Below are 25,486 nucleotides of genomic sequence, written 5' to 3'. Positions count from 1 at the left end.
TAAGGAGTCCATGATCTGAGCCACAGTCTATGGGGGTACTTTCTAGGCCCTTTATTCTTTCCAAGTAAGTAATTTCTTAGGTTTAAGAAAAGAGCTCTAATTCTCTACATCAAGTTCAAACAGTCGCCGTCTCTTGCTTTTGTGGCAGGTATTCATGAAAATGGAGGGAGCGCTGCAGGTGTTGCCTGTAGAGACCCTGCCTCTGGGATCTCACAGTTCAGAGTTTCTGAGGACTGGGAGAACTGGAAGGACCTGCGGGATCAGAAAGCAGCTCAGGCCTCTGGAAAAAAATGAGCCTCAGCGGGGCACTCTGCCAAACACGGGACCTGGGAGGAGGGACTCCCCACATGCAGCTGCCGAAGCGCAGCTTGGTGTGCGGGTTCAGTTAAGCGTCTCAGCTCAGCAGGCTGGGGATCAGACCAGTAGGCACACTTCTCAAGACCACAGTACCCAGAAGATACGTGTCATCTCTGGAATGGTCTTCTGCCTCTTGTTTTTGGGGGAGATCTCCGCACAGACTGAGGGGGAAGACAGTGTCACAGGTGAGAGCCAAGGAGGGTCACTGCTCTGGGAGGCCTCGGCCCCTGTCTCCTCACTGAAGCAGATGAACCAAAACGCTGCTGCTGGAAGTGGATAAGAATTTCTGAGTGCTGAGAGTGATGCCAAGCGAAAAGGTAGTGGTTCCCTTTGAGAAATCTGTATCAGGCTTGTACTATGTACGGGGTAGTGTCCTGATTCTGTCAGAACTTTTCGGATAAGGACGGGCTTTTGTTCTGAATTGATACATAAATGCGGCATGATTTGGGAGCTTCCTGTTAATAGCTGGCATGCCAGAAAAGGTAACAGCTTCTGGGAAGAAGTGTGTGGGTTTGGGTGATATTTATGCAACAGTTTGTAGACATACTATGCAAACATGATCTTATTCAATTCCCTAGTAACGTTATATGGTAGTCAGCTTTTTTTTTCCCCCTTTGGGTAAATGATGGCCAGGGAAATTAAGTGCCCTTCTTAAAAGTTTCCAAAAGATGAGGTAGACTGTAGTCAACAGACTACAATCCAGATGAGATTAATGTTAATTTAAAACCATAAAAAAATAAATGTAATTTTTAAAATCTCAGTTACAATGCTCCTATATAATTTGGTGTTTCCTTCTAAATTTTTATTGTCTGTGATTTATGTAAATATGCACACAAAAAGGCCTCTAGTTATTTTTTCAGTGTCATGTCCATCCTTTCCATGTTCATCTTGAAGACTCTCTCATATGGCAACATAGAACCTTCAGGTTAAAATGGGTTTTAGAGTAGCAAAATAATGATAGATTATATTTACATGAATTATATTTTTAGCGGGACACTGAGATTGTGTCCTGTACATCACTGTGAGTTAATATTATATTGCTTTCAAACTTTTTCAGAGTATTTTTCTTCATTTGAGCTGTTTTCTTTGGATAAATTCCAAGGACTGGAGCGGACATGTCAAAGGTTTCAAACAGTGCTTCACAGGACTTTGGCTGTTGTCAAGGCTGGCAACCCCCTAAAATGAATGTCCTCAGTTTTAGTCAACTGCATTTATTGAACATTACACTTGTGTTCATTTTGTGTGTGCGTGTGTGCATATATGCAAGTGCAAAAAGTCCCAAAAGTACTTGTCAAGACTTTAGTATTCTGTCCCCAGTAATCTGGCATCAAATTCAACTTTCTTATTCACATGCAATCTTTTTGTGAAATGCTCCTAGCTAATGTCTGAATGGGCTTCCCAGGTGGCACTAATGGTAAAGAGCCCGCTTGCTACTGCAGGAGACACAAGAGACAGGCGTTCAGTCCGTGGGTCGGACCCCCTGGAGGAGGGGCATGGCAGCCCACTCCAGTCTTCTTGCTGAGAGAATCACATGGACAGAGGAGTCCTTAAGTGTTGCAAGAGCCGGACAGGCTGAAGCAGCTTAGCACACACGCGGTGTCTGATTACCGTTTAGGAATGATGCGCTTCTGCTCTCTTGATATTCTCCAAAGCATGGCACGGGCACTTCTCTTCTGGTCTGAGCTTTTTTTTCCAAGAAACATCTGGTAGGAACACCCGAGCCCAGAATGTAGTTGGTTCTTCTGCTGACACCTGTGGAATGAAAGAACGAGTCTCTTCCCTTGGTGAGCAGAGTGACTAAAGGGATGATTGTGTTTATGCAAGCATATCATACATTAAATCAATAAACACTGAGTTCCTACAGTGTGCCCGATGGTGTAATAAGCATTGGGAGTAATAGAATAATTGACTTAAGGCCCTGCCTAGAGGGTTGATAATCCAGAGGGCAAACTGTGATGTGCTGTAACAAGTTGTGATTGAAATGTGTACATAATCTTGGGGGAGTACAGAAAAGAGAGCGATCTGTTCCGTTTGGATTGAGAAACTAACAGGAGTCAATAGAGAGAAAAGGGAAATTTGAGTAAGACTTTGAAATGGGAACAAAAGCTGGATTTTGAAGGTCTTCTGGAATTAGGGCCTAAGTAAAATAAAGACAGTCCAGAGTTGTTAAATCAGATACTGAATTAAAGAAATATTCTGTGGTCCTGTGTGGAAAAGAAGGGCAACAGAGGAGACTAGCACACTTCACCTTATAGTAAAGAAAACATATATTTACAGGACTTAAGTGATTCCTACCAGCTTCATGACTGCCCACAGCAGCTACATCAAGATGCAAAGGCCACTTCAGAAAATTAAGCTAGAATGGATTAAAGGCTTAAATGTATCATGAAATCATAAAATTCCTAGAAGAAAACATGAGGGGGAAACCTTGACCGTGGTCTTGGCAATGATTTCTTTTGGATATGACAACAAAAGCTCAAGTATTGAAAGCAGAAAGTAAACATGTGGGGCTGTATCAAACTAAGAAGTTTCTCCACAGCAAAAGAATCAACAAAATGAACAGGCTATGGAGTAGGAGAAAGTATGTGCAAGCCATTAAGGGGTTCACATCCCCCGTCCCCGGGGACAGACAGGCTGAAGGTAGACCCAGGGGACGGAGACGCTCTTCCAGCCCAGCTACTACCTTATATCTTGAGTTGCTGTGCCACGTCCAACTTTGTGCAACCTGCCAGCCTCCTCTGTCTGTGGAATTTTCCTGCAGAAATACTGGAGTGGGTTGCTATTTCCTCCTCCAAAGGATCTTCCTGACCCAGGGATCAAACCAACATCTCCTGAGTCTCCTGCATTAGCAGGTGGATTCTTTATCACTGAGCCACCTGGGAATCCCTGAGGTTAGCTGCAAAATGCCCACTGCTTTAATTCTGCTCTCCGGGTTTTCCATTGGGAAATATTGAGGGCAGAAGGAGAAGGAGGCAGCAGAGGATGAGATGGTTGGATGGCATCACCGACTCAATGGGCATGAGTTTGAGCAAACTCCAAGAGATGGTGATGAACAGGGAAACCTGGTGTACTGCAGTCCATTGGGTCACAAAGAGTCGGTCCCGACTGAGCAACTGAACAGCAACAACCAGGCTTTCCACAGGAATCTCTCCAAGTTGCTGTGCTTAGTCGCTCAGTCGTGTCCAGCTCTTTGTGACCCCATGGACTGTGGCCTGCCAGGCATCTCTGTCTATGAGGATTCTCCAGGCAAGAATACTAGAGTGGGTAGCCTATCCCTTCTCCAGGGGATCTTCCCAACCCAGGAATCAAACTGTGGTCTCCTGTATTGCAGGCGGATTCTTTATCAGCTGAGCTACCAGAGAATCTCTGTGGTCCACCCCAAGTGGAAACATAAAGGGAAGGGAATTCTGGGAAATGTAGTTCAGCCTAGCTGAGGTGACACCTCATTTGTTGAATACATTAAGTTCTCAATAAATATTAACACTCATTGGGTGATTGAATAAGTGAATGACTGCATAGGTGAATAAATCAATACTTAGGTTTCCTGGCTAGTCACAAAAGTCTATTTAAATTATAATGAAATGATACCAAAATACCATTAAATAAAAAATCAAAGCCAGACTTTGGTAAGGAGAGATTTTATTTGAAAGGATTATTTCAAGAGAGAAAAGGAGTGCTGAAATAGGGTATTATTTCGACAGAAGAACTCTTAGATGGTAAGATCTACAAACATCTGAAAGGTGAGGCAGAAAAGGGTTATTTCATGGAAAGGAGTCAGCAAAATTTCATGGAAGATCATTCTGAATGCCAGTGTCGGCTTGGGTAAGGGTGGATCACGGTGCAGAGGACAGTGTACAGGAGAGAAGACGGATGAATGATTTGTCAAGCCAATCACCTTTGTTAAGCCGTTAGAACACTTTGTTCAGCAGGGATAAACCATCCACCTAACCATGTAGGAAGGGAGAGTAAACAGAGTCAGAAAGAATCCAGTTCTTATGCCCTTTTAATGGGGTTGTTTGGCTTTCTGTCTGAAGGTTTTTTTACGTTGACTTGTATGAGCTGTTGAAGATGGGCAGTTTGAAGGATTAGCACCTGGCCTGGTCACAGACAACGTGAGGGTCATGGTGAGTCTTCAGCCCAACAGGAGAAGGGCAGCTCCTTGCAGGAAGACACTCAGAAGCATGAAGGGAGCGGCGGGCTTTTTGTTCTGGTTTGTTCTTTACCCGTTGCTGTTTCTCAGGAAACAGGCGTCTTTGTGTGTCTTCCGGCACTTCTCACTCCTTGTCTGTCGACCCTCCCTTAGATTAAGGGACCTGCCAAGATGTTCCACTTACACGGCCCACAGCTGCTGCAGATGTTAGAGAAATCCTTGAGGAAGAGTCTCCCTGAGTCCTTAAAGGTGAGAGTGGAACGTTCTTAAGGGGAAAGGGGGTAGGGACAGCTTGAGGGAAGGTGGGAAAGAGAACAAGGACTCCCTGAGCACCGACTCTGTGCCAAGCTCACCCACCTGGCTGCTCGTTTGGATTACATCACCTGTCTGCAAGGCAGCTATATCATGTCTGTAGAACCAAAGAGGAAAGGGAGGCTCGGTCATGTGACCTGACCAAGACCGTGCCAGTAGTGAGTGGCAGTGCTGTGGTTTGAACCCATCGTGATCTTTGTTGTGTGGTGATGCCAAAGCTTTCCCTTGTGCCATTTCAACTCACGTTATGTAACTCTGGAACTTTTTTTCTTCCAGAATTGCCAAAGTCAATGATTATTCTTAGCAAACAATCAAGTGCCCGATGAAAAGCTATCCATTATGTTTCTTCTTTGTAATTAATAATCTGTCAAATTCTGTTTTTTGTCAAACCCCAAGGATTATGTTTAACTTCGAATGAGACAGAAATTATGTTGAAGGAATTATCTTGTGCCATAGAGAAGTGGAAGTGTTTTTCTTGCAATAATATATATTACAAAGGGAGTAGGCTATTACTAGAGATAAAGATGCCACTGCATTATGATAAAGGAATCAATTCACCAAGAAGATATAAGAAAACCTGAAATGTATACACCTAGCAACCGAGGCTCTAAGTCCATGAGACAAAAACTGATAAAACTGAAAGAAGAATCAGGGAAACACACAGGTATAGAGAGTTCAACACTTCTCTCTCAGTAATTTGTAGAATAGGCAGAAAACCTATAAATACATATAGGAACTTATTGTATATGACATACTATGAACCAACTTGAATAAAATGACATTTATAGAATACTTCCCATAACCATGCAGGAGACCTGGGTTTGATCCCTGAGTTGGGAAGATCTCCTGGAGAAGGAAACGGCAATCCACTCCAGTACTATTGCCTGGAAAATCCCATGGACAGAGGAGCCTGGTAGGCTACAGGTCATGGTGTCACACAGAGCTGGACACAACTGAGCGACTTCACTTCACTTTACTCCCACAGCCATGGCAGGGTACATACTATTTTCAAGTGTACATGGAATGTTTAGCAAAATAGACCATGTTTCGAAAACTTTTAGAAGAATTGAAATATAGCAAGTATGTTCTTGAGCAATATAGAATTAAACTCAAAAAGCAAACAAACAAACAAACAAAAAATCCCTGAAAGATATCTGGAAAATACTTGAATTTCTAAAAGTATACGACACACTTCTAAATAAGTCAGATTTAAAATTACAAGGAAAGTTAGGAAACATTTTAGTTGAATGAAAATAAAAATACAATGTATGAAAAGCTTTGGGATGCAACTAGAGCAGTTGATAACTGAGAAACAGATAGCATTAAGTGCTGATACTAAAAAAGAATAACAGTCGAGGGACTTCTCTGGCAGTCCAGTAGTTAAGACTTGGCACTTCCAGTGAAAATAATTTTCAATACTAAGTCCATAAGTTTTACTTTGTATATTCTGTGAAAAGCATGAATTACCAAGGGTCGCTGAAGAAGAAATATGCAACCTGAACTGCCCTGTATCTATTGGAGAAATTGATTTTGTAGTTTAAAACCTTCCAACAAAGAAAATTCCACGCTCACATATTGTCAGTGGCAATTTCTACCACACACATAAGGAAAAAATATCACTTCCACAAAAACCCTTGCAGAATAGAGCAGAGGAGAAAACACTTCCCAAATCATTTTATGAGTCCAGAATTACCCTGATACCAAAAAGAAAACTATAGAACAATATTCTTTGTGAACAGAGATATCCATTAACAAAATAATATCAAGTCAAATCCATCAGCATATCAGAAGGACAATACATCATAACCAAGGGAGGTTCATCTTGGAAAGGCAAGGCAGATTCAGCATTCAAAAATCAAGCAGTTCAATTCACTGTTATCAACAGGCTAGAGAAAAGCATAGATCTTCTCTCAATAGATGCGGAAAAATGTTTGACAGAATGTAATATTTCTGATAAAAATAAAACTCTCAGCAAACTAGAAATAGGAGGGAACTTCTTCAACCTGATAAAAAAAAAAAAAAAGGTTGTTTTTCCTGTACTGGAAAAATCTATACCTGGGTCACAATAAACTGTGGAAAATTCTGAAAGAGATGGGAATACAAGACCACCTGACCTGCCTCTTGAGAAATCTATATGCAGGTCAGGCAGCAGCAGTTAAAACTGGACATGGAACAACAGACTGGTTCCAAATAGGAAAAGGAGTACGTCAAGGCTGTATATTGTCCCCCTGCTTATTTAATTTCTATGCAGAGTACATCATGAGAAATGCTGGAAGAAACACAAGCTGGAATCAAGATTGCCAGGAGAAATATCAATAACTTCAGATATGCAGATGACACCACCCTTATGGCAGAAAGTGAAGAGGAACTCAAAAGCCTCTTGATGAAAGTGAAAGTGGAGAGTGAAAAAGTTGGCCAAAAGCTCAACATTCAGAACATGAAGATCATGGCATCCAGTCCCATCGCTTCATGGGAAATAGATGAGCAAACAGTGCAAACAGTGGCTGACTTTATTTTGGGGGGCTCCAAAATCCCTGCAGATGGTGACTGCAGCCATGAAATTAAAAGACGCTTACTCCTTGGAAGAAAAGTTATGACCAACCTAGATAATATATTCAAAAGCAGAGACATTGCTTTGCCAACTAAGGTCCGTCTAGTCAAGGCTATGGTCTTTCCTGTGGTCATGTATGGATGTGAGAGTTGGACTGTGAAGAAGGCTGAGTGCTGAAGAATTGATGCTTTTGAACTGTGGTGTTGAAGAAGACTCTTGAGAGTCCCTTGGACTGCAAGGAGATCCAACCAGTCCATTCTGAAGGAGATCAGTCCTGGGTGTTCTTTGGAAGGAATGATGCTAAAGCTGAAACTCCAGTACTTTGGCCACCTCATGCGAAGAGTTGACTCATTGGAAAAGACTCTGTTGCTGGGAGGGATTGGGGGCAGGAGGAGAAGGGGACGACAGAGGATGAGATGGCTGGATGGCATCACTGACTCGATGGACATGAGTCTGAGTGAACTCTGGGAGTTGGTGATGGACAGGGAGGCCTGGCATGCTGTGGTTCATGGGGTCGCAAAGAGTCAGAGACAACTAAAGACCGAACTGAACTGATACTGATCATAATGATGGGAAACCTGAAAGGAATAGCATCATATTATATCCTTTATTATATTATATTATAATAATCCATCATATTATATCTTTTTTTGGCTGGGGGGTTGCGGGGAGCTTTCCTTGTGGCTCAGCTGGTAAAGAATCCACCTGCAATGCGGGAGACCTGGGTTCCATCCCTGGGTTGGGAAGATCCTCTGGAGAAGGCAATGGCTCCCCACACCAGTGTTCTGGCCTGGATAACCCCATGGACTCTATAGTCCATGGGGTGGCAAAGCGCTGAATGCAACTTCTACTTGGTGCCCTGACACCTTGTTTAGGGGTCATGTGTAGGCTGGGCCACGGGCGCTTAGTGTAGCCCAGAGGCACGCTACACTGAGGGGTAGGGTAGGGAGCTCTTGAGAGGAACAAGTTCAGGAGTCAGAAGACTTTGATCCCACAAATTCATTGTTTTCTGGGTAACAATGCAAAAATCTCAGTGCTCTTGCATGTAAAATCAGTAAAACCAGAAAGGAAATACTCTCGGCAGACACTCCTCAACCTTGAACAGGGTTGTGTGTGTGTGAGTCACTCAGTCGTGTCTGACTCTGAGACCATGGACTGTAGCCTGTCCATGGGATTTTGCAGGCAAGAATACTGGGGTGGGTTGCCATTTCCTTCTCCAAGGAATCTTCCCGACCCAGGGATCAAAGCCAGGTCTCCCACTTTGCAGGCAGATGTTTCACCATCTGAAACACCAGGAAAGCCCTAAGCAGGGTTATCATTACCTTGCAGAGATGTTTGGAGGGTTAAATAAGATATGATAAAATTAATAGCCAATGCTTCTTAAACACTTACCAAATATCAGGAACTACACCACGTATTCCACATAACCTCGAAAGTATTTTTTTAGGAGGAGGAGGAACTAAATCAGTTAGGTGCCTGAGTTATTTTTATCTTAAGTGTCTACTTTGAAAATTTTTCCAAGTTAAATCGTTTTCTTTTATGTTCTATGTCTGGGGTTTGAATTGTTATTTACTTTTTGTGTTAAGTGGATCCCAACTTTTTGGAGAAAATCCTCGGCATGACTAGTCTTAGCCCAACTCTACTGTAAGGCAAAGTAACTCTCAATATGAGATCCTTAGTTTTAATGAGGTTCTTTTCCTCTCTACTCACCTGATTCTTTGATGACATAGATTTTCCCCCATAAGCAGAAATCTAGGATATTTGTAAAATTTATTCTAGTTACAAATGTATGACCTAAAACTCATTGACTAGTTGCTAATAAGTTTCAGGTGAGAGAAAAATCTGGGTATCACAGCCTGAAAGACTGCCCACCTATCTCCCAAGCAGAGGAAACTAAGTGGGTTTTAATCTCACCTTTCAGCTTCAGTCCCTTTCATTTGTAGTGGCCGCCTGAGTCACTATTTCCGGTTAAATGACACGATCATGGGCACAGAAATTTGTATATAAATGCCACTGGTTCCAAACGTCATGTGGAAAAACATGTATTTTATTTTCCTTAAAACTGCACTTAATTTCTATATTGAGCTAAATTTCTGCTAATGGCAGAAATTTAATTTATAAAAACTCAGTAAACTCAAAGTTCAAAAAGCAAAGTCTAAGTTTGCCTCCTCCTCTTTCGCCTTAGTCTGACATTAACATTTCATGCCAAGAGCAGGGAAGCACAGGGTGAGAGGTGGTCCTTTGTCATTGAAATAGTCCCCATTCCGTCCTCTGGCCCTGGTCTTTGGCATTCTTCCACGCCTTCTGTAAGGCATCTTGTTTCAATGCATCTAGGTCCTAAGGTGCACCCTGGTGTGGATTGCTGTTTTTCCTCTCCCCACAACCACGTGGGTCATTCCAGGTTGGACAATCTCTTTCTCAGCCGCTTCAATGTTTTGAAGGCACCAATGTTTGAACAGGTGGTTGCAAAGATTTAAAAAATTGTGTAATAAGTTGCCCTTGGATGTTGGCCACCAAAGCTTGTGTTGTTAACACTATGCTGTCTCTACTTTTTACATAGATGGGAATTCATTTAACCTTTATGGAAGGTGATTCAGAGATGTGTGCAAGAACAATAAAATATTTAAACAACAGTTGATGTTTGACCCAGAAATTCCCCTTCTAGAATTTGTAATATCAGACATATTTGCAAAGATTTATGCAAAAGCAATGTTCACTGAAAAATAAACTGTTAAAAATTAGAAAACGTTGAAATGGCCAGCAATAAGACATAGTAAGACTGAAGTAGTCTTTCCATATAATGGATATTACACCACCATTAAAAATGATTATATAGATTTGTGTTTATTGATGTGGAAATATGCTCATAGTATAGTGTGTGCGTGTACGTGTGTGGGGGAACATATGTTAAATTAATATGTATTAGGTAATGAATTTCATGTTTAAGAGCTGTGTGCGTGTGTGTTAGCCACTCAGTCGTGTCCGACTCTTTGTGACCTCGTGGACTGTAGCCCACCAGGCTTCTCTGTCCATGGAATTTTCTGGGCAAGAATACTGGAGTTGGTTGCCATTCTCTTCTCCAGGGGATTTTCCCGACCCAGGGATTGAACCCGGGTCTCTTGCATCACAGGCAGTTTCTTTAGTTTCCCTGACTGAGCTATCAGGGAACCCTGAAATCTATGTGTGTGTGTAAATAAATGGAATAAAATGGAAAGATATAACACTAAGTTCTACAGTGTGTTAGTAGATTATTTTAATTTATTCATTTTATTTATCTGGATTTTAAAATATACTAATATTTTCTATCTTCCCTGGTGGCTCAGACAGTAAAGAATCTGCCTTCAAGGCAGGAGATCTGGGTTCGATCCCTGGGTTGGGAAGATGCCCTGGGGAAGGAAATGGCAACCCACTCCAGTATTCTTGCCTGGAGAATCCTGCGGCCAGAGGGGCCTGGCGGGCTACAGTCCATGGGTCACAACAGTTGGACACAAGTGAGCGACTTACACACACAATATAATGTTCTCATTGTTTGACCCCAAAGTCTATTTCCATTTGGAGTCATAAAGTAGAACCTGAAGACCGAAATAACGGCCCTATTAGGTACTTAACCTGGTTTCCTAGAAATAAGCCTTGTCCTAATCAAATACGGTGCTTCACCACCCCTTCCTGATAAGCTGACCCTCTCACTTTCTCGGGATACGGCAGGTTTACGGGACCGTCTTCCACATGAACCAGGGAAACCCATTCAATCTAAAGGCTCTGGTGGACAAGTGGCCTGATTTTAAGACCGTGGTTCTCCGCCCTCACGAGCAGGTAAGGGGCCAGGGGCAGGATGAGCGTGCATCTGCGTCTGTATTCGCTCTGTGCCCACCGCGTGCCTGGCGGTGTGGCAGGCCCTGCGGATACAGAAGCGAAATGCAGAGACCGTGCATATGCCCTTGTGCTCAAGAGCCTCAGAGTCTGGAGGGAAACAGACGGGCAAAGCAAAGACAGCGAGGTGTGCCAAGGCACGGTGAATGCCCGGGATTCCGGAGTAGCGCTGGCCAAGAGACAGTTGACTGTCGATGTCAGGACGCGGGGCAAGGGCCAGAGAGCGTCCACGGAAGACGTTTTGCCAAAAGGGAATTTTGAAGAATAGTAGGTTTTTGACAGGTTGACAAGAACAGAGGTTGCATTCTAAGCAGAGAAAGGAACACCCCAACATGTGTGAAGGTAAATATGATAATGTTGTGTGCGAAGCTGCTTCGGTCATGTCCGACTCTCTGCGACCCCTTGGACGGCAGCCCACCAGGCTCCTCTGTCCATGGGATTCTCCAGGCAAGAACGCTGGAGTGGGTTGCCATTTCCTTCTCTGATGATAACATTAGGGAAATAAAAAAAAAAACAAATTATGATGCTTGTATTTGTGAATATATTTTCGGTACTGGACTTTTAAAAATCACTCAAACTAAGTTGTTAATCTGTCTCAAATATAAATATGTTATAAGCATATTGAAAATAAAGTATAAAAATTCCCACATGCAAAAATAAGTAACCGTATAGTATCATTTGATGAATTATTTGAAAGTAAAATTTAAATGTATAGTGATTTTTTTAAGTACCAAATTAAACAGAATACAAAAGTAAAGATACTTTCGTTACTAAAATCTAAAAAGGGAATAATACTCACTTTTTAATGCAATCTTTAAAAAACAGATTGTTGGTGGTACTAATGGGAAAGACATTTCTGGGCAACAATTTCCAGCTATTCTGCCCTTGTTGGGTAGTTGTTCTTTGATTTCTTCCTTCAGCTTCAAAATAATCTCATCATCTTTTATTTGTTAATTTTGAGACAATCTTTTTGAGCAAATTTTGTGTTTTAGCTTTTTTGGAAATATGAATTATTTTTTAAACAGTGCATTGCAGTTTACATTTTTAAGGCATCCTGGGTCTCCATTCTGCACAGCTTTATCACATGTGAGAATTCTAATGCAACGTTACCTGTGTCCGTTTCAATATTGTCCTCATAATCCGTTTGTTCTGAGACTCTTTGAAACAGAGTAACATTTACTCTTGCAATGAAAGATTGTCTTTAACTAAATTTCATTCTTTCTCCTGAGGATTGTAGAATCACTGAAGAATACATTCTAAACTGGTAAGTGCTTGGTTGATTTGAAATTGTTATGCAACAGAAAAATACCTTCATCAAGTTTTTCTTACTTGTAAGTGGAATCATTCATTAAATCCCTGACTTAGTCGTATGGTGAAAATGATTCAGAAATGATGATAGCACAAGAACAGCAATGTATAGTTTGTAAAATAGCACTGTATCATGAAATACCACACAAGTATTCCAATCATTGGGTATCATCAGTTTGATTTATTTATATTACCCAACCACACAGGAGATGGCAGATGACTTTGATCATTACACCAATACCTACCAAATCTATTCTAAGGATCTCAACAACTGTCAAGAGTCCCTTACCACTTCAGATGTCATCAACTGGAAACAGCATTTGCAGATCCAAAGTACGTAAGGGATCTGGGATCTACCCACTGAGGGGACTGCTCATATCTACACCTGGAGCATCTCTTTATCCTGAGTACGTCCCCTACGATCAGTATTTCCTACTAGACCCCAGACACTCAGCTTGACGGTCACTCCCTGTGTCAGCTAACACCATCTCTTTAGTGGAGTTGAATTCAAACATTGCAAACTATAGGGCTCTTTTAAGAAAATGTGAGTAACGTAAGTTCTTGTTAGATGAGGATTCCTGATATATTTTGCAGACATACTGAAGATCCCTTAGGGTAATTGGGTATGAGAGCAGAGCTCCCCCTCTGGCCTTCTTGTTGAGTTCCTAAACGGTGTCCAACTCTACAATCTCAGGGCCTGCAGCCTGCCAGGCTCCTCTGTCCATGAGATTTTCCAGGCAAGAATACTGGAGCGGGTTGCATTTCCTTCTCCAGGGGATCCTCCTGACCCAGGGATCTAACCTGCGGCTCCTGCACTGGCAGGTGGATTCTTTGCCACTGAGCCACAATTGGAATGACAAGTCCTTGTGCCATACAGCATGTCCCCAGTCACAGGAAAACCTGTCACTGTTGGAATCAGACTCCCTTGGGTGACATCCCTGTTCTGCCTACTATTTGCTTCGTGGTCTTGAGCAAGTAGTGTAACGTATCTATTATTCAGTCCCCTCACGTATAAACAATGAAGATAATAGAAGTACCTGAAACTTGTGGCTGGGCTTCCCAGGGGGCACAGTGGTAAAGAATCCGCCTGCCGATGCGGGAGACGTGGGTTCGATCCCTGGGTTGGGAAGATCCCCCTGGAGGAGGCAACCCACTCCAGTATTCTTGCCTGGAGAATCCCATGGACAGGGGAGCCTGGCAGGCTGTGGTCCATATGGCTGCAAAGAGCTGCACATGACTGAGCATGTATACAATACATAAGGTTAATGTAAGGACTAAGTGTGGTATTAGACCAATACCAGGGCATGTCATCCGTTTACATGCAAGGTTAGCTACTGTGTGTTTTTTTAAATTTATTTTGGCTGTGCTGGGTCTTTGTTGCTGCCCACAGGCTTTCTCTAGTTGCAGCAAGTAGGGGCTGCTCTTCATGGTGCTGTGTGGGCTTCCATTGCCGTGGCTCATCTTGCTGTGGACCACAGGTTCTAAGAGAGTGGGCTTCAGAAGCTGCAGCACACAGGCTTAGTCCCTCCGAGGCATCTGCCCGGATCAGGGACTGAAACCATGACCTCTGCATTGGTAGGCACATTCTTAACCACTGGACTACCAAGGAAGCCCAAGTTTGGCTATGATTTTTTAAATGCCACATGTCCTTGATTCCACAGTATTTCTAGTGTTATCTCTGTATTGGGTAAGTGCAAACAGGTTGAGGCAGTGATGTGGCCAAGGTCACACGGTCACTTGCAACACCAGAATCAAAGTTGCTGACTTTCAATCCTGGACGTGTCTGTTGGGAAGCTTCCGGAAGCACCTACAAGGGCACTTACTTCTCCCCTAACTACTCTCTAGGTTCACAGTCCAGTCTGAATGAGGTGATACAGAGTCTTGCAGCCACTAAATTTGTTAAGGTCGAGCACACGCAGTGCATTCTCTATGTGACGCCTGAGACAGCGAGGAAACTTCTTCCTTCCCTGCTAGAGACAAAGAACTTACCTGTTGGATACGGCGCACCCAAAGCCATGTAAGTTTGAAAAAGACGCTCTTTCACTGTTGCAGCAGCCTCCCGACTTCTCTCCCTGCAGTCACTCTTGGCTCCCCGCAATGCATTCCAGAGTGATGCTTTTACAGTGGAACGTGGATCACATCCATTCACCTGTCGAAAAGCCGTTGAGGTTTCTCAGCTTGCTGTTGCTGTTCAGTTGCTAAATCATGTCTGACTTTTTGCAACTCCACAGACTACAGCATGCCAGGCTTCCCTGTCCTTCACCATCTCCAGAAGTTTGCTCAAACTCATGTCCATTGATGCTATCTAACCATTTCATCCTCTGTCGACCCCTTCTCCCCCTGCCCTCAATCTTTCCCATCATCAGAGTCTTTTCCAATGAGTCAGCTCCTCACATTAAGTGGTCAAAGTATTGGAGTTTCAGCATCAGTCCTTCCAATGAATATTCAGGAGTGATTTCCTTTAGGATGGACTGGTTGGGATCTCCTTGCAATCTAAGGGGCTCTCAAGAGTGTTCTGCAACACCACAGTTCAAAAGCATTAATTCTTTGGCACTCAGCTTTCTTTACAGTCCAACTCTCACATCCATATATGACTACTGGAAAAACCATAGCCTTGACTAGATGGACTTTTGTGAGGAAAGTGGTATCTCTGTTTTTTAATATGCTTTCTAGGTTTGTCATAGCTTTTCCTCCAATGAGAAATATATATATATATATTTTTTTTTTGCGTGGCTGCAGTTACCATTTGTAGTGATTTTGGGGCCCATGAAAATAAAATCAAAGTCAAACTCCTTTATGAACTTCCAAGGTCTTATGAGACCTGGAACTCATCACCTCTTGGACTTTATCCTGTCGCTCTTGCTTACTCCCACCAGCAGCTCTGACCCGCTCTATGCAGCTTGATCTCACACACCCACGCCTGGCTTTGGACCATTGCGTTTGCACCTTGTCTTCCCTCTGATCTTCATATACTTGCCTCTTTATTGTCATTCATACCCTCAAATGCCATTTCTTCAGAGATGCCCAGTCCTATGGTCCTCTGTGTGTTAAAATGACTGGAAAAGCTTTACTCACAGTATCATACATTACTGCCCACGGAGCTCTCCAGGCAAGAATACTGGAGTGGGTTGCCATTTCCTTCTCTAGCGGATCATGTTATATCGGAACTCTTTGCTATGGCCCATCTGTTTTGGCTGGTTCTGCACAGCATGGTTCATAGGTTCATTGAGTTACATAAGCCCCTTCGCCATGACAAGGCTGTGATTCATGAAGGGGTGTAGGGACGGCAGAGGATGAGATGGTTAGACAGCATCGCTGACTTAATGGGCTTGAATTTGACTAAACTCCAGGAGACGGTGGAGGACAGAGGAGCCTGGCATGCTACAGTCCGTGGAGGCACGAAGGCGTTGGACATGACTTGGCAACTGAGCAACAACCCTATGGTACACCTGAAAACACCTCCACATCTACAGTCTCACTTGATTCTGTTGTCCACCCCAGAGGTACACAAGATAGGAGATATTATCCCTATTTTCCTGACAGAAACAAGCTTGGATGATGAAATAGCTTGCTCGGGTCACGTGGGTAGTTAAGGGTGTGATGCGCTTGAGTACAGATGCCCTAGTCCCCCGTCTCGAGACCCTTTCCAAAGCCCCTTCACAGCCTGAAGATGACTTCAAGCTCAGTCTTTTGTGCCTCAGGGGCTGTCTGCACTCCACATGACTCCCTTTCTCTGCGCTTCAGTTTCCATAGTGGCCAAGGACCCTCTGACAGCAACATTCTATGATTCCATGATCCCTAAGCTCTGGTTTTACACACAGTTGCTAGCATGAGCTTTGGAGCACTCATCTATTTTCTGTTTACCTAGTTTTATTATCGGTAAAACTGTGTCTTATCAATTCCCTGATTAAATACTGAGTCACTGCTTTGCCGACAGCAACCATACTTAACTTTTAGATACTTCTTACTGGAGTAACAGGCAAATTTGGCCTTGGAGCATGGAATGAAGCAGGGAAAAGGCTAATAGAGTTTTGCCAAGAGAACACACTGGTCATAGCAAACACCCTCTTCCAACAACACAAGAGAAGACTCTGCACATGGACATCACCAGATGGTCAACACCAAAATCAGATTGATTATATTCTTTGCAGCCAAAGATGGAGAAGCTCTATACAGTCAACAAAAACAAGACTGGGAGCTGACTGTGGATCAGATCATGAACTCCTTATTGCCAAATTCAGACTGAAATTGAAGAAAGTAGGGAAAACCGCTAGACCATTCAGGTATGACCTAAATCAAATCCCTTATGATTATACAGTGGAAGTGAGAAATAGATTTAAGGGCCTAGATCTGCTAGATAGAGTGCCTGATGAACTATGGACAGAGGTTCATGACATTGTACAGGAGACAGGGATCAAGACCATCCCCATGGAAAAGAAATGCAAAAAAGCAAAATGGCTGTCTGGGGAGGCCTTACAAATAGCTGTGAAAAGAAGAGAAATGAAAGGCAAAGGAGAAAAGGAAAGATATAAGCATCTGAATGCAGAGTTCCAAAGAATAGCAAAGAGATAAGAAAGCCTTCCTCAGTGATCAATGCAAAGAAATAGAGGAAAACAACAGAATGGGAAAGACTACAGATCCCTTCAAGAAAATTAGAGATACCAAGGGAACGTTTCATGCAAAGATGGGCTTGATAAAGGACAGAAATGATATGGACGTAACAGAAGCAGAAGCTATTAAGAAGAGGTGGCAAGAATATACAGAAGAACTGTACAAAAAAGAGCTTCATGACCCAGATGACCCACGATGGTGTGATCACTCACCTACAGCCAGACATCCTGGAAAGTGAAGTCAAGTGGGCCTTAGAAAGCATCACTACGAACAAAGCTAGTGGAGGTGATGGAATTCCAGTTGAGCTATTTCAAATCCTGAAAGATGATGCTGTGAAAGTGCGGCACTCAATATGCCAGCAAGTTTGGAAAACTCAGCAGTGGCCACAGGACTGGAAAAGGTCAGTTTTCATTCCAATCCCAAAGAAAGGCAATGCCAAAGAATGCTCAAACTACCGCACAATTGCACTCATCTCACATGCTAGTAAAGTAATGCTCAAAATTCTCCAAGCCAGGCTTCAGCAATACGTGAACCATGAACTTCCTGATGTTCAAGCTGGTTTTAGAAAAGGCAGAGGAACCAGAGATCAAATTGCCAACATCTGCTGGATCATGGAAAAAGCAAGAGAGTTCCAGAAAAACATCGATTTCTGCTTTATTGACTATGCCAAAGCCTTTGACTATGTGGATCACAAGAAACTGTGGAAAATTCTGAAAGAGATGGGAATACAAGACCACCTGACCTGCCTCTTGAGAAACCTGTATGCAGGTCAGGAAGCAGCAGTTAGAACTGGACATGGAACAATAGACTGGTTCCAAATAGGAAAAAGAGTACGTCAAGGCTGTATATTGTCACCCTGCTTATTTAACTTCTATGCAGAGTACATCATGAGAAACGCTGGACTGGAAGAAGCACATGCTGGAATCAAGATTGCCAGGAGAAATATCAGTCATCTCAGATATGCAGATGACACTACCCTTATGGCAGAAAGTGAAGAGGAACTAAAAAGCCTCTTGATGAAAGTGAAAGAGGAGAGTGAAAAAAGTTGTCTTAAAGCTCAACATTCAGAAAACGAAGATCATGGCATCTGGTCCCATCACTTCATGGCAGATAGATGGGGAAAGAGTGGAAACAGTGTCAGACTTTATTTTGGGGGGCTCCAAAATCACTGCAGATGGTGACTGCAGCCATGAAATTAAAAGACGCTTACTCCTTGAAAGGAAAGTTATGACCAACCTAGACAGTATATTCAAAAACAGAGACATTACTTTGCCAGCAAAGTCCATCTAGTCAAGGCTATGGTTTTCCCTGTGGTCATGTATGGATGTGAGAGTTGGACTGTGAAGAAGCCTGAGTGTAGAAGAATTGATGCTTTTGAACTGTGGTGTTGGAGAAGACTCTTGAGAGTCCCTTGGACTGTAAGGAGATCCAACCAGTCCATTCTGAAGATCAGCCCTGGGATTTCATTGGAAGGAATGATGCTAAAGCTGAAACTCCAGCATTTTGGCCACCTCATGTGAAGAGTTGACTCATTGGAAAAGCCTTTGATGCTTGGAGGGATTGTGGGCAGGAGGAGAAGGGGATGACAGAAGATGAGATGGCTGGATGGCATCACAGACTCGATGGACATGAGTTTGAGTGAACTCTGGGAGTTGGTGATGGACAGGGAGGCCTGGCGTGCTGTGATTCATGGGGTCACAAAGAGTCAGACACAACTGAGGGCTTGAACTGAACTGAACTGACTGCGGGTAGGCACAAGTCCCGGGTCCTTATGGTGTAATTGCTCTTATATACGTTTTTGGGAAGGTACGATTGATAGACTCACTTTATAAAGAAAGGAGACAGTATGTTGCCTGTTTGAAATCACACAGCTTTTGAATTACGAATCTGGGTAGCCTCTTTCCAGAATCTGTGCCTTTCCCTGCGCTCTCAAATGCATCATCTGAAGACCATTTAGGGGCAAACAATATGTGTAATACTTCACAGTATGTGTGACTTAACGAGTTTTGTTTTTTGTTTTTTCCTTCTTCTCAATAGTAACGAGGAGATGTTTAAGCTCTCCTCCATGGATCCTACCCATGCCGCTTTGGTGAATAAATTCTGGCATTTTGGTGGCAACGAGAGGAGCCAGAGGTTCATCGAGCGCTGTATCCGGACCTTCCCCACCTTCTGCCTGCTGGGGCCCGAGGGGACCCCCGCCTCCTGGTCCCTGATGGACCAGACGGGAGAGATCCGGATGGGGGCCACGCTGCCCGAGTACCGTGGCTGCGGGCTCATCTCCCACATGCTGGCTGTCCACACCCGGGCTCTGGACCAGCTTGGCATCCCCGCGTATAACCACACAGACAAAGCCAACAAGATCATTCAGAGAATCAGCCACAACCTGCATCACATCGCCATCCCCTGTGGGTGGAACCAGTGGAACTGTGAGCCGCTGTGAAGTGGACCTCCCCTCAAGGTGCTGGGTGGGCTGGACACGTGGCCAGAGAGGCAGAGGCCTGGGTGGGAAGGAAGAATGAAGCGTCATCAGCGGGGAAGCAGCGTGGGCTGTTTGGGGTGGGAGAGTGGTGAACGGTCAACAGGACCCCAGAGTCCCTGCTCACTGCTCCCCCACGGGCTTCCCTTTGGGTCCTGCACAGCTTCCTGCTGCCTCCACATTCCAAGCCTGCACCCACCACACTGTTCTGTGCTTGTATGAGTTCAACGGTTTTTTCTTTTTAAGACCCCATGTGTAAAGAGGGAGGTGATATATGTATAATTATGTCTGATTTGTGCTATTGTATGGCAGAAACCAACACAATGTTGTAAGGCAATTTTCCTCCAATTAAGAAATAAATTTAAAAAATAAAGTTAATGCTTTGAAGAAACATTAAAAAAATGTCTAAGTGATACCATCTGGCAGTATTCCTGTTTCTGTCTGGCTTATTTTACAGGTTCGTAAGTTTCTCGTAACATATACGGCTAGTGAGGAAAGTGCCCGCAATCAATAAAGGGCGAATCAGCTCCCTGCTCCAGTTCCCAGCACTGTCGAATGTATCTCCATTTAGAGGGTATACGGGGCTTCCCCGGGGGCTCAGTGGTGAAGAACCCGCCTGCCAACCCCTGGGTCGGGAAGATCCCCTGGAGGGGAAAACGGCAGCCCACTCCAGTATTCTTGCCTGGAGAATGCCATGGACGGAGGAGCCTGGCGGGCTACAGTCCAGGGGGTCGCAAAGACTCGGACACAACTGAACAACTAAGCACAGCAGAGCACAAACCTTCAAACAACAAAATGCTCTAATGAATTAGTGTAACACAGGTATGATTATCCGAGAAGAAAGATCCTAGGGATGTATCAGTGGTAGAAAAAAAATTCTCCAAGCCGATACATTGAGGAAGAAGCACTTCCTCATTTCAGGAAGATGAACTGAAAGTGCTGATCTAAGACAGGGTTTCTATATCACGTCTGTGATCATCATCACATCACTGGAATTTCCTGAGTACTGAGAACTTAAAACAGCACAGATTCTAGTCATAAGTTACATTAACTGCTTGCTTTGAAGGACATTTTCACTGAATGCAGAATTTTTTCAGTGTTTTTCCCAGAGGCTTTTTCATGTTGTCAATGCCGTGCTCTCTTAACTTTGTAGCGATAAGAAGCCAGCTGCAATTCTTGCCGCTCCCTCAATGAAACATGCCTTTTGTGTTTCTGACTGCTTTGTCCTCTTACTTTTAAATTGTATGTATTTATTTTACTGTAGTTGAAAAATAGTATGAGATCTTAACAAATATTTCAGTGTATGGGACAGTGTTGTTATCTGTGAACACAGTATCGTACAGCGAGCCTCTAGAACTTTTTCATCCTACGCAGTGGATACTTTATACTCAATGAGAAGCAGCTCATCCTGTTTCCCTCTCCTCCTAACTACCACTCTACTTTTTGTTTCCATGAGCAGCATTACTTTAGATACCTCATGTAAGTGGAGTCACGTCCTTCTGGGACTAGCTTATTTCACTCAGCGTAAAGTCCTCAAGTTTCATCCACCTTGTCATATATTGCTGCATTTCCTCCTTTTTGAGGCTGGCTAATGTTCCACTGTAGGTATGTACAACACTTTCTTCATCCATCATTCTGACATTTAGGTTGCTTCCCTATCTTGGCTATTGTCAATAATGTTGTAACGAACATCGGAGTGAGGATGGCTATTCCAGCCCTTGAGCTCAGCTCTGCTGTCCGTGTGCTCAGAAGCAGAATTGTTGGATCATGCGACAGCTCTAGTTTTATGTTTTTGAGAGACTGCTGTATTGCTTTTCATAGTGTCTGTGCCGTTTTGCATTCCTACCAACAGCACGCAAGTGGCTGGATTTCCCTCCATCCCTGGGAACACTTCTTAGTTTCGCTTTTGGGAAAAGCTGGAATTTGAGGGTTTTGGTATGCCTGTTTGGCGTTATGCTGTGGGGTGGTGTGGCAGGGACAGCTCAAACCATGGGTGGGGGGTGTGCACCAGCTCAGACCAGCGCCTTGTTCTCAGTGGTTCCAAACACAGGGCTCTTTCCTCTTGATTCTCAGACTCAGGCAAGCTGCAAAGTCGGACCCCTGGCTCTGTGGTCCAGCTCTCTTCTCTCCCCAGGGACAAGCTGGGACCTGGGGTCTTCCTCCCAGCCTGAAGTGCTGTGCTGCCCGGTTGGGAGGTGATGGCATGAAGGTGCCATGTTGCTGGGGGCCAGCGTGAGGAACTCCGCCCATGGCAAAGGTCATGAGGAAGGAGGCTTGGCATACGCAAAGGCGTGATCAAGCCTCAGGAACCCCCTGTTCCCGAGCATCTACCCCAAAACCAGAGTCTGTTTTACGCTCTCACCTACACCTCTGACTTTACGGGGGGCTCTCCCCCATAACCGTTTCTCTCGGAGAAGGAGTAAATGTGCAGCTCCAAGGCAGTAAAAATTCCTGGGCGTGACAAGAGTGTTTCAGCTTACGGACTCCTCTGAAGGTTATCTAGCCCGCCTGTATAGGTTCATCTGGCCACATGTGATTGTTTACAGCCTCCCAATATGAGAGGCACGAGATGTTTTAGACTTACTAAAGGCAAATTCGTTTGGGGAGTTGGAAATTATTAGTATAGTGGGTTGGTTAGGAATTATATTGGTGAAGGGTTTTTCATTTGTTGTGCCAATAATTGCTGCTAATTCCCTGCTCTGGGTGGGACAAGGGTGTCTCAGGTCAAACCTCTCTGCTGACAGACTAGCTTGTGTGACAGGATTATCCTTACTGCTGCCACATGATTGCACATGATTGTTTACTACCTCACAACCATAAACAGCACAGAGAGTTTTGGAGTATTTTGAGAGTCTTAATTAGCATAGGGCTTTTCTCATTGTTGAGTCAATGATTGTCGCCAGGCCTCCATATCCTTAGGCACCTGGGAATATATTAATCAATGTATTTGGACTATGGAAAAGGAAATATAGTAGTTTTTAAGGTTAGCAATACTAGACTTTTTGAGTTAATGAATTTTCTCTTTTGTAATAGATCACTGTACTTTGTTATAAATCACTGTGTCCTTGCTATGTAAAAATGTAACTTTATCACTATCTTAAGACTAAATACATCTTAAGGGGAACATTGGTGAAAGGATTTTCATTTGTTGGGCTGATGTTTGCTGCTAAATCTCCATGTTCCCTGCCCTTATAATGAATATAACTAGCATATAGGAGAAATAAGTATTAACCTTTAAGATTAATCATGTTAACCTTGGGTTAAATAAATTCCTTTCTTGATTGTAACTCACTACACCCTCACCCTATAGGAATGTAACTTTATTTGGAGGGTGGTGCCTGGTTTAAGAAAAAATACGCTTGGAAAAAACAAGTTTTTTGGTTATCAGAAAGAAAGGATCATAAAATGTCAGCAGGTCTCAAGGCCGGAAGATGATGTAATATCCCTAAGACCTTTTTTTTTATACATTTATGTGAAGCACTTGATTTTGATAAAGGTCAGGACTGCTGATCCCCATGTGACTCTGTATTCATCCCTATGTGTAACAAAAGGTATATAAGCAAACCCCAAAATAAAGAAATCGGATCAGTTTTTGGAAAGACTGATTCCCCCATGTCGTTTCTTTCTTGCTCCCCGTTTTTCTGGCTGAATTCCCATCTGGAGCATGGATGCTATTCCACGTAAACCAAGTTATTCAGCCTCTTTTTCTCCACTAATTTTCCTACTACACTATCCGTTTCCAATCTCTCTATATATCTGTAATTAAATATGTATATTTTTCCAAGGACGCCGATGCCGACGCCATCCCCACCTTCGAATTCCCTGGATCCAGCAGGGCTGGACCCTGGCACCATGTGTCTCCCCATTGGCTATAATATGCTGGTCTCATCCTCCCCTGGTGTGCAGGGCCCTGTCAACTGGCCTCTGTTTTTCGCACAAGGGGGGACTGAGCTGTTTATTAGCTTTGAGTTGGTGTGTCTAGGTTTGGAGAGTGTTTTATAAATAAGTGCATTTGTATTGTATCATTTTTATTAGATTCCATGTACAAGCAATAACATTGTGCTTGTCTGTCTCTGTCTGGCTGACTCCACTTACCATGATAATCTCTAGGTCCATTCATGTTGCCGCGAATGGTATTATTTCATTCCTTTTATGGCTGAGTGATACTCCATATATACGTGCTCCACATTATATGCATATGTATGTATATACATACTCCACATTATATGTATGTATGTATGTATATATATACACTCCACATTATATGTATGTGTGTGTATATATGTATATATGTATATATATATATACCCATTCCACGTCTTTTTCATTTCATCTGTCAGTGGACATTTAGGTTGATTCTATGTCCTGGATATTGTATATAGTGCTGCTATGAACACTGAGGTGAACGTATCCTTCTGAATTAGAGGTTTTGTTTTGACCAAGAGTGGGATTGCAGGACCATATGGTCCCTCCATTAGTTTTTTTAAGGAACCTCCATACCATCCTCCATGGTGTCTGCACCAATTTACATTCCCACCAAAACGTAGGAGGGCTCCTTTTTCTCCACATTCTCTCCAACAGTTGTTATTTGTAGACTTTTTGATGAGGGCCATTCTGAGACAAAAGCGCTTCAACAGCCTTTAACCTTGGAGGAAGAGTAATGAATAATTTAGTAAACTTCAACCCTAGGATACAAGATGGAGCAATAATATTCTAGGAAGGCAGAGGTAACCATGTGTAAACTTATGCTGTGCTGGTCTATGGACTGAAGGAGCATACAAGCTTTTCCAACTTTCTAGACGTTAATCACCCTTGTCCCTGCTCCTCTGATCAGAGTGACTCCTTCCTTCCATAAAGAAACTGTTCACTAACTTGTAAACAAGGATAAGAGTGACAAGGACAAGGACCCAGACAATGTCAAACATCCTTCCTTAGCTGTTTCACCCAGTGGACTATCTTCTCCATGAACCGACTTTCCTTTCTGAGGATGGCAGGACAAGTGTTCGTGTGGGATCCAGGGCACTTTGGAGTGAAAGGCGCTGGGCTGAAATTCTATCTAACTCAGCCACACTGACCCTTAGTTTCCTTTTTGATAAAAGTGAAACTCAGGCCCAAGTTGAACCATTGTGGGGATGTTTAACTGTAGCCTCAGAATGGACAAGGAAGAGAACACAGCTCATCCTAAGAAAAGGAGGATCCTACAGCTTTAGGATTCTTGCAAATTATCTGCTCTGCATTGTGGGAGTCCAGCCCCAGTGGATCCAGGGTAGTTCAAAGTGGGGACAGCGTCGATGTCTGAGGAATTAATTGTTTAATTAAAGATATGGAGGGAGATTAGAAAGAAATAGTGTAGTAGGAAAATAAGTGGAGAAAAGAGGCTGAATAACTTGGTTTACGCAGAAAACCAATAAAACTCCGAGACAAGGAGTTTGCACCACCTACGTAGGCCACAGGCGCCTTCCCGGTCTCCCGAAGGCGTGGGGACACAGAGTGCCCCTCCCCCCCGTTCAGATCTTAGAAGCCCAGGCAAAATTAGTAGGCTTGGCGAGCCTCCGCGCTCCAGATGGGAATTCAGCCAGAAAAGAAGAGAACAAGAAAAGACCACACGGGGGAAACCAGTCTTTCCAGGAACTGGTCCGTTTCTTTATTTTCCAGGTCAGCTTTTATACTTTTAGTTATACATAGAGATAAATGTAAGAAACAGTGTCACACAGCATCAGCTGCTCTGACCCTTATCTAAAGACAGTGTTCTCAGCATATCTTTGTTCTTACAAGGTTCTTACATTTGTTTACAATATCTTCTGGTCTGAAGACCGATTAACATTTTATGGCCCCATATTTCTTTCTATTG

At 43.4% G+C, this 25,486-nt stretch overlaps 1 protein-coding gene across 4 annotated transcripts; it reads left to right on the top strand.

The window, feature by feature from the left end:
- Nucleotides 1-302: 302 nt before the first annotated feature.
- Nucleotides 303-23,234, top strand: LOC138420085 (glycine N-phenylacetyltransferase). Of its 4 annotated transcripts, none has more exons than XM_069553227.1 (6): nt 303-542; nt 4,661-4,756; nt 11,076-11,183; nt 12,755-12,881; nt 14,394-14,565; nt 19,197-23,234. In XM_069553227.1, the coding sequence occupies exons 2-6, from the start codon at nt 4,679-4,681 to the stop codon at nt 19,597-19,599; spliced, it is 888 nt and encodes a 295-aa protein (XP_069409328.1). In that variant the 5' UTR covers nt 303-542; nt 4,661-4,678; the 3' UTR covers nt 19,600-23,234. The 4 variants fall into 4 exon arrangements, with proteins under 4 accessions (XP_069409328.1, XP_069409327.1, XP_069409331.1 ...); XM_069553226.1 differs by having other exon boundaries at nt 322-674; XM_069553230.1 differs by lacking the exon at nt 4,661-4,756 and having other exon boundaries at nt 323-542.
- Nucleotides 23,235-25,486: the final 2,252 nt, after the last annotated feature.

Source organism: Ovis canadensis, chromosome 15 (assembly GCF_042477335.2).
Source record: "Ovis canadensis isolate MfBH-ARS-UI-01 breed Bighorn chromosome 15, ARS-UI_OviCan_v2, whole genome shotgun sequence".
In the NCBI taxonomy this organism is placed as follows: domain Eukaryota; kingdom Metazoa; phylum Chordata; class Mammalia; order Artiodactyla; family Bovidae; genus Ovis; species Ovis canadensis.
The sequence above is the reverse complement of the archived record's forward strand: the minus strand, read 5'-3'. Positions and strand labels throughout refer to the sequence as shown.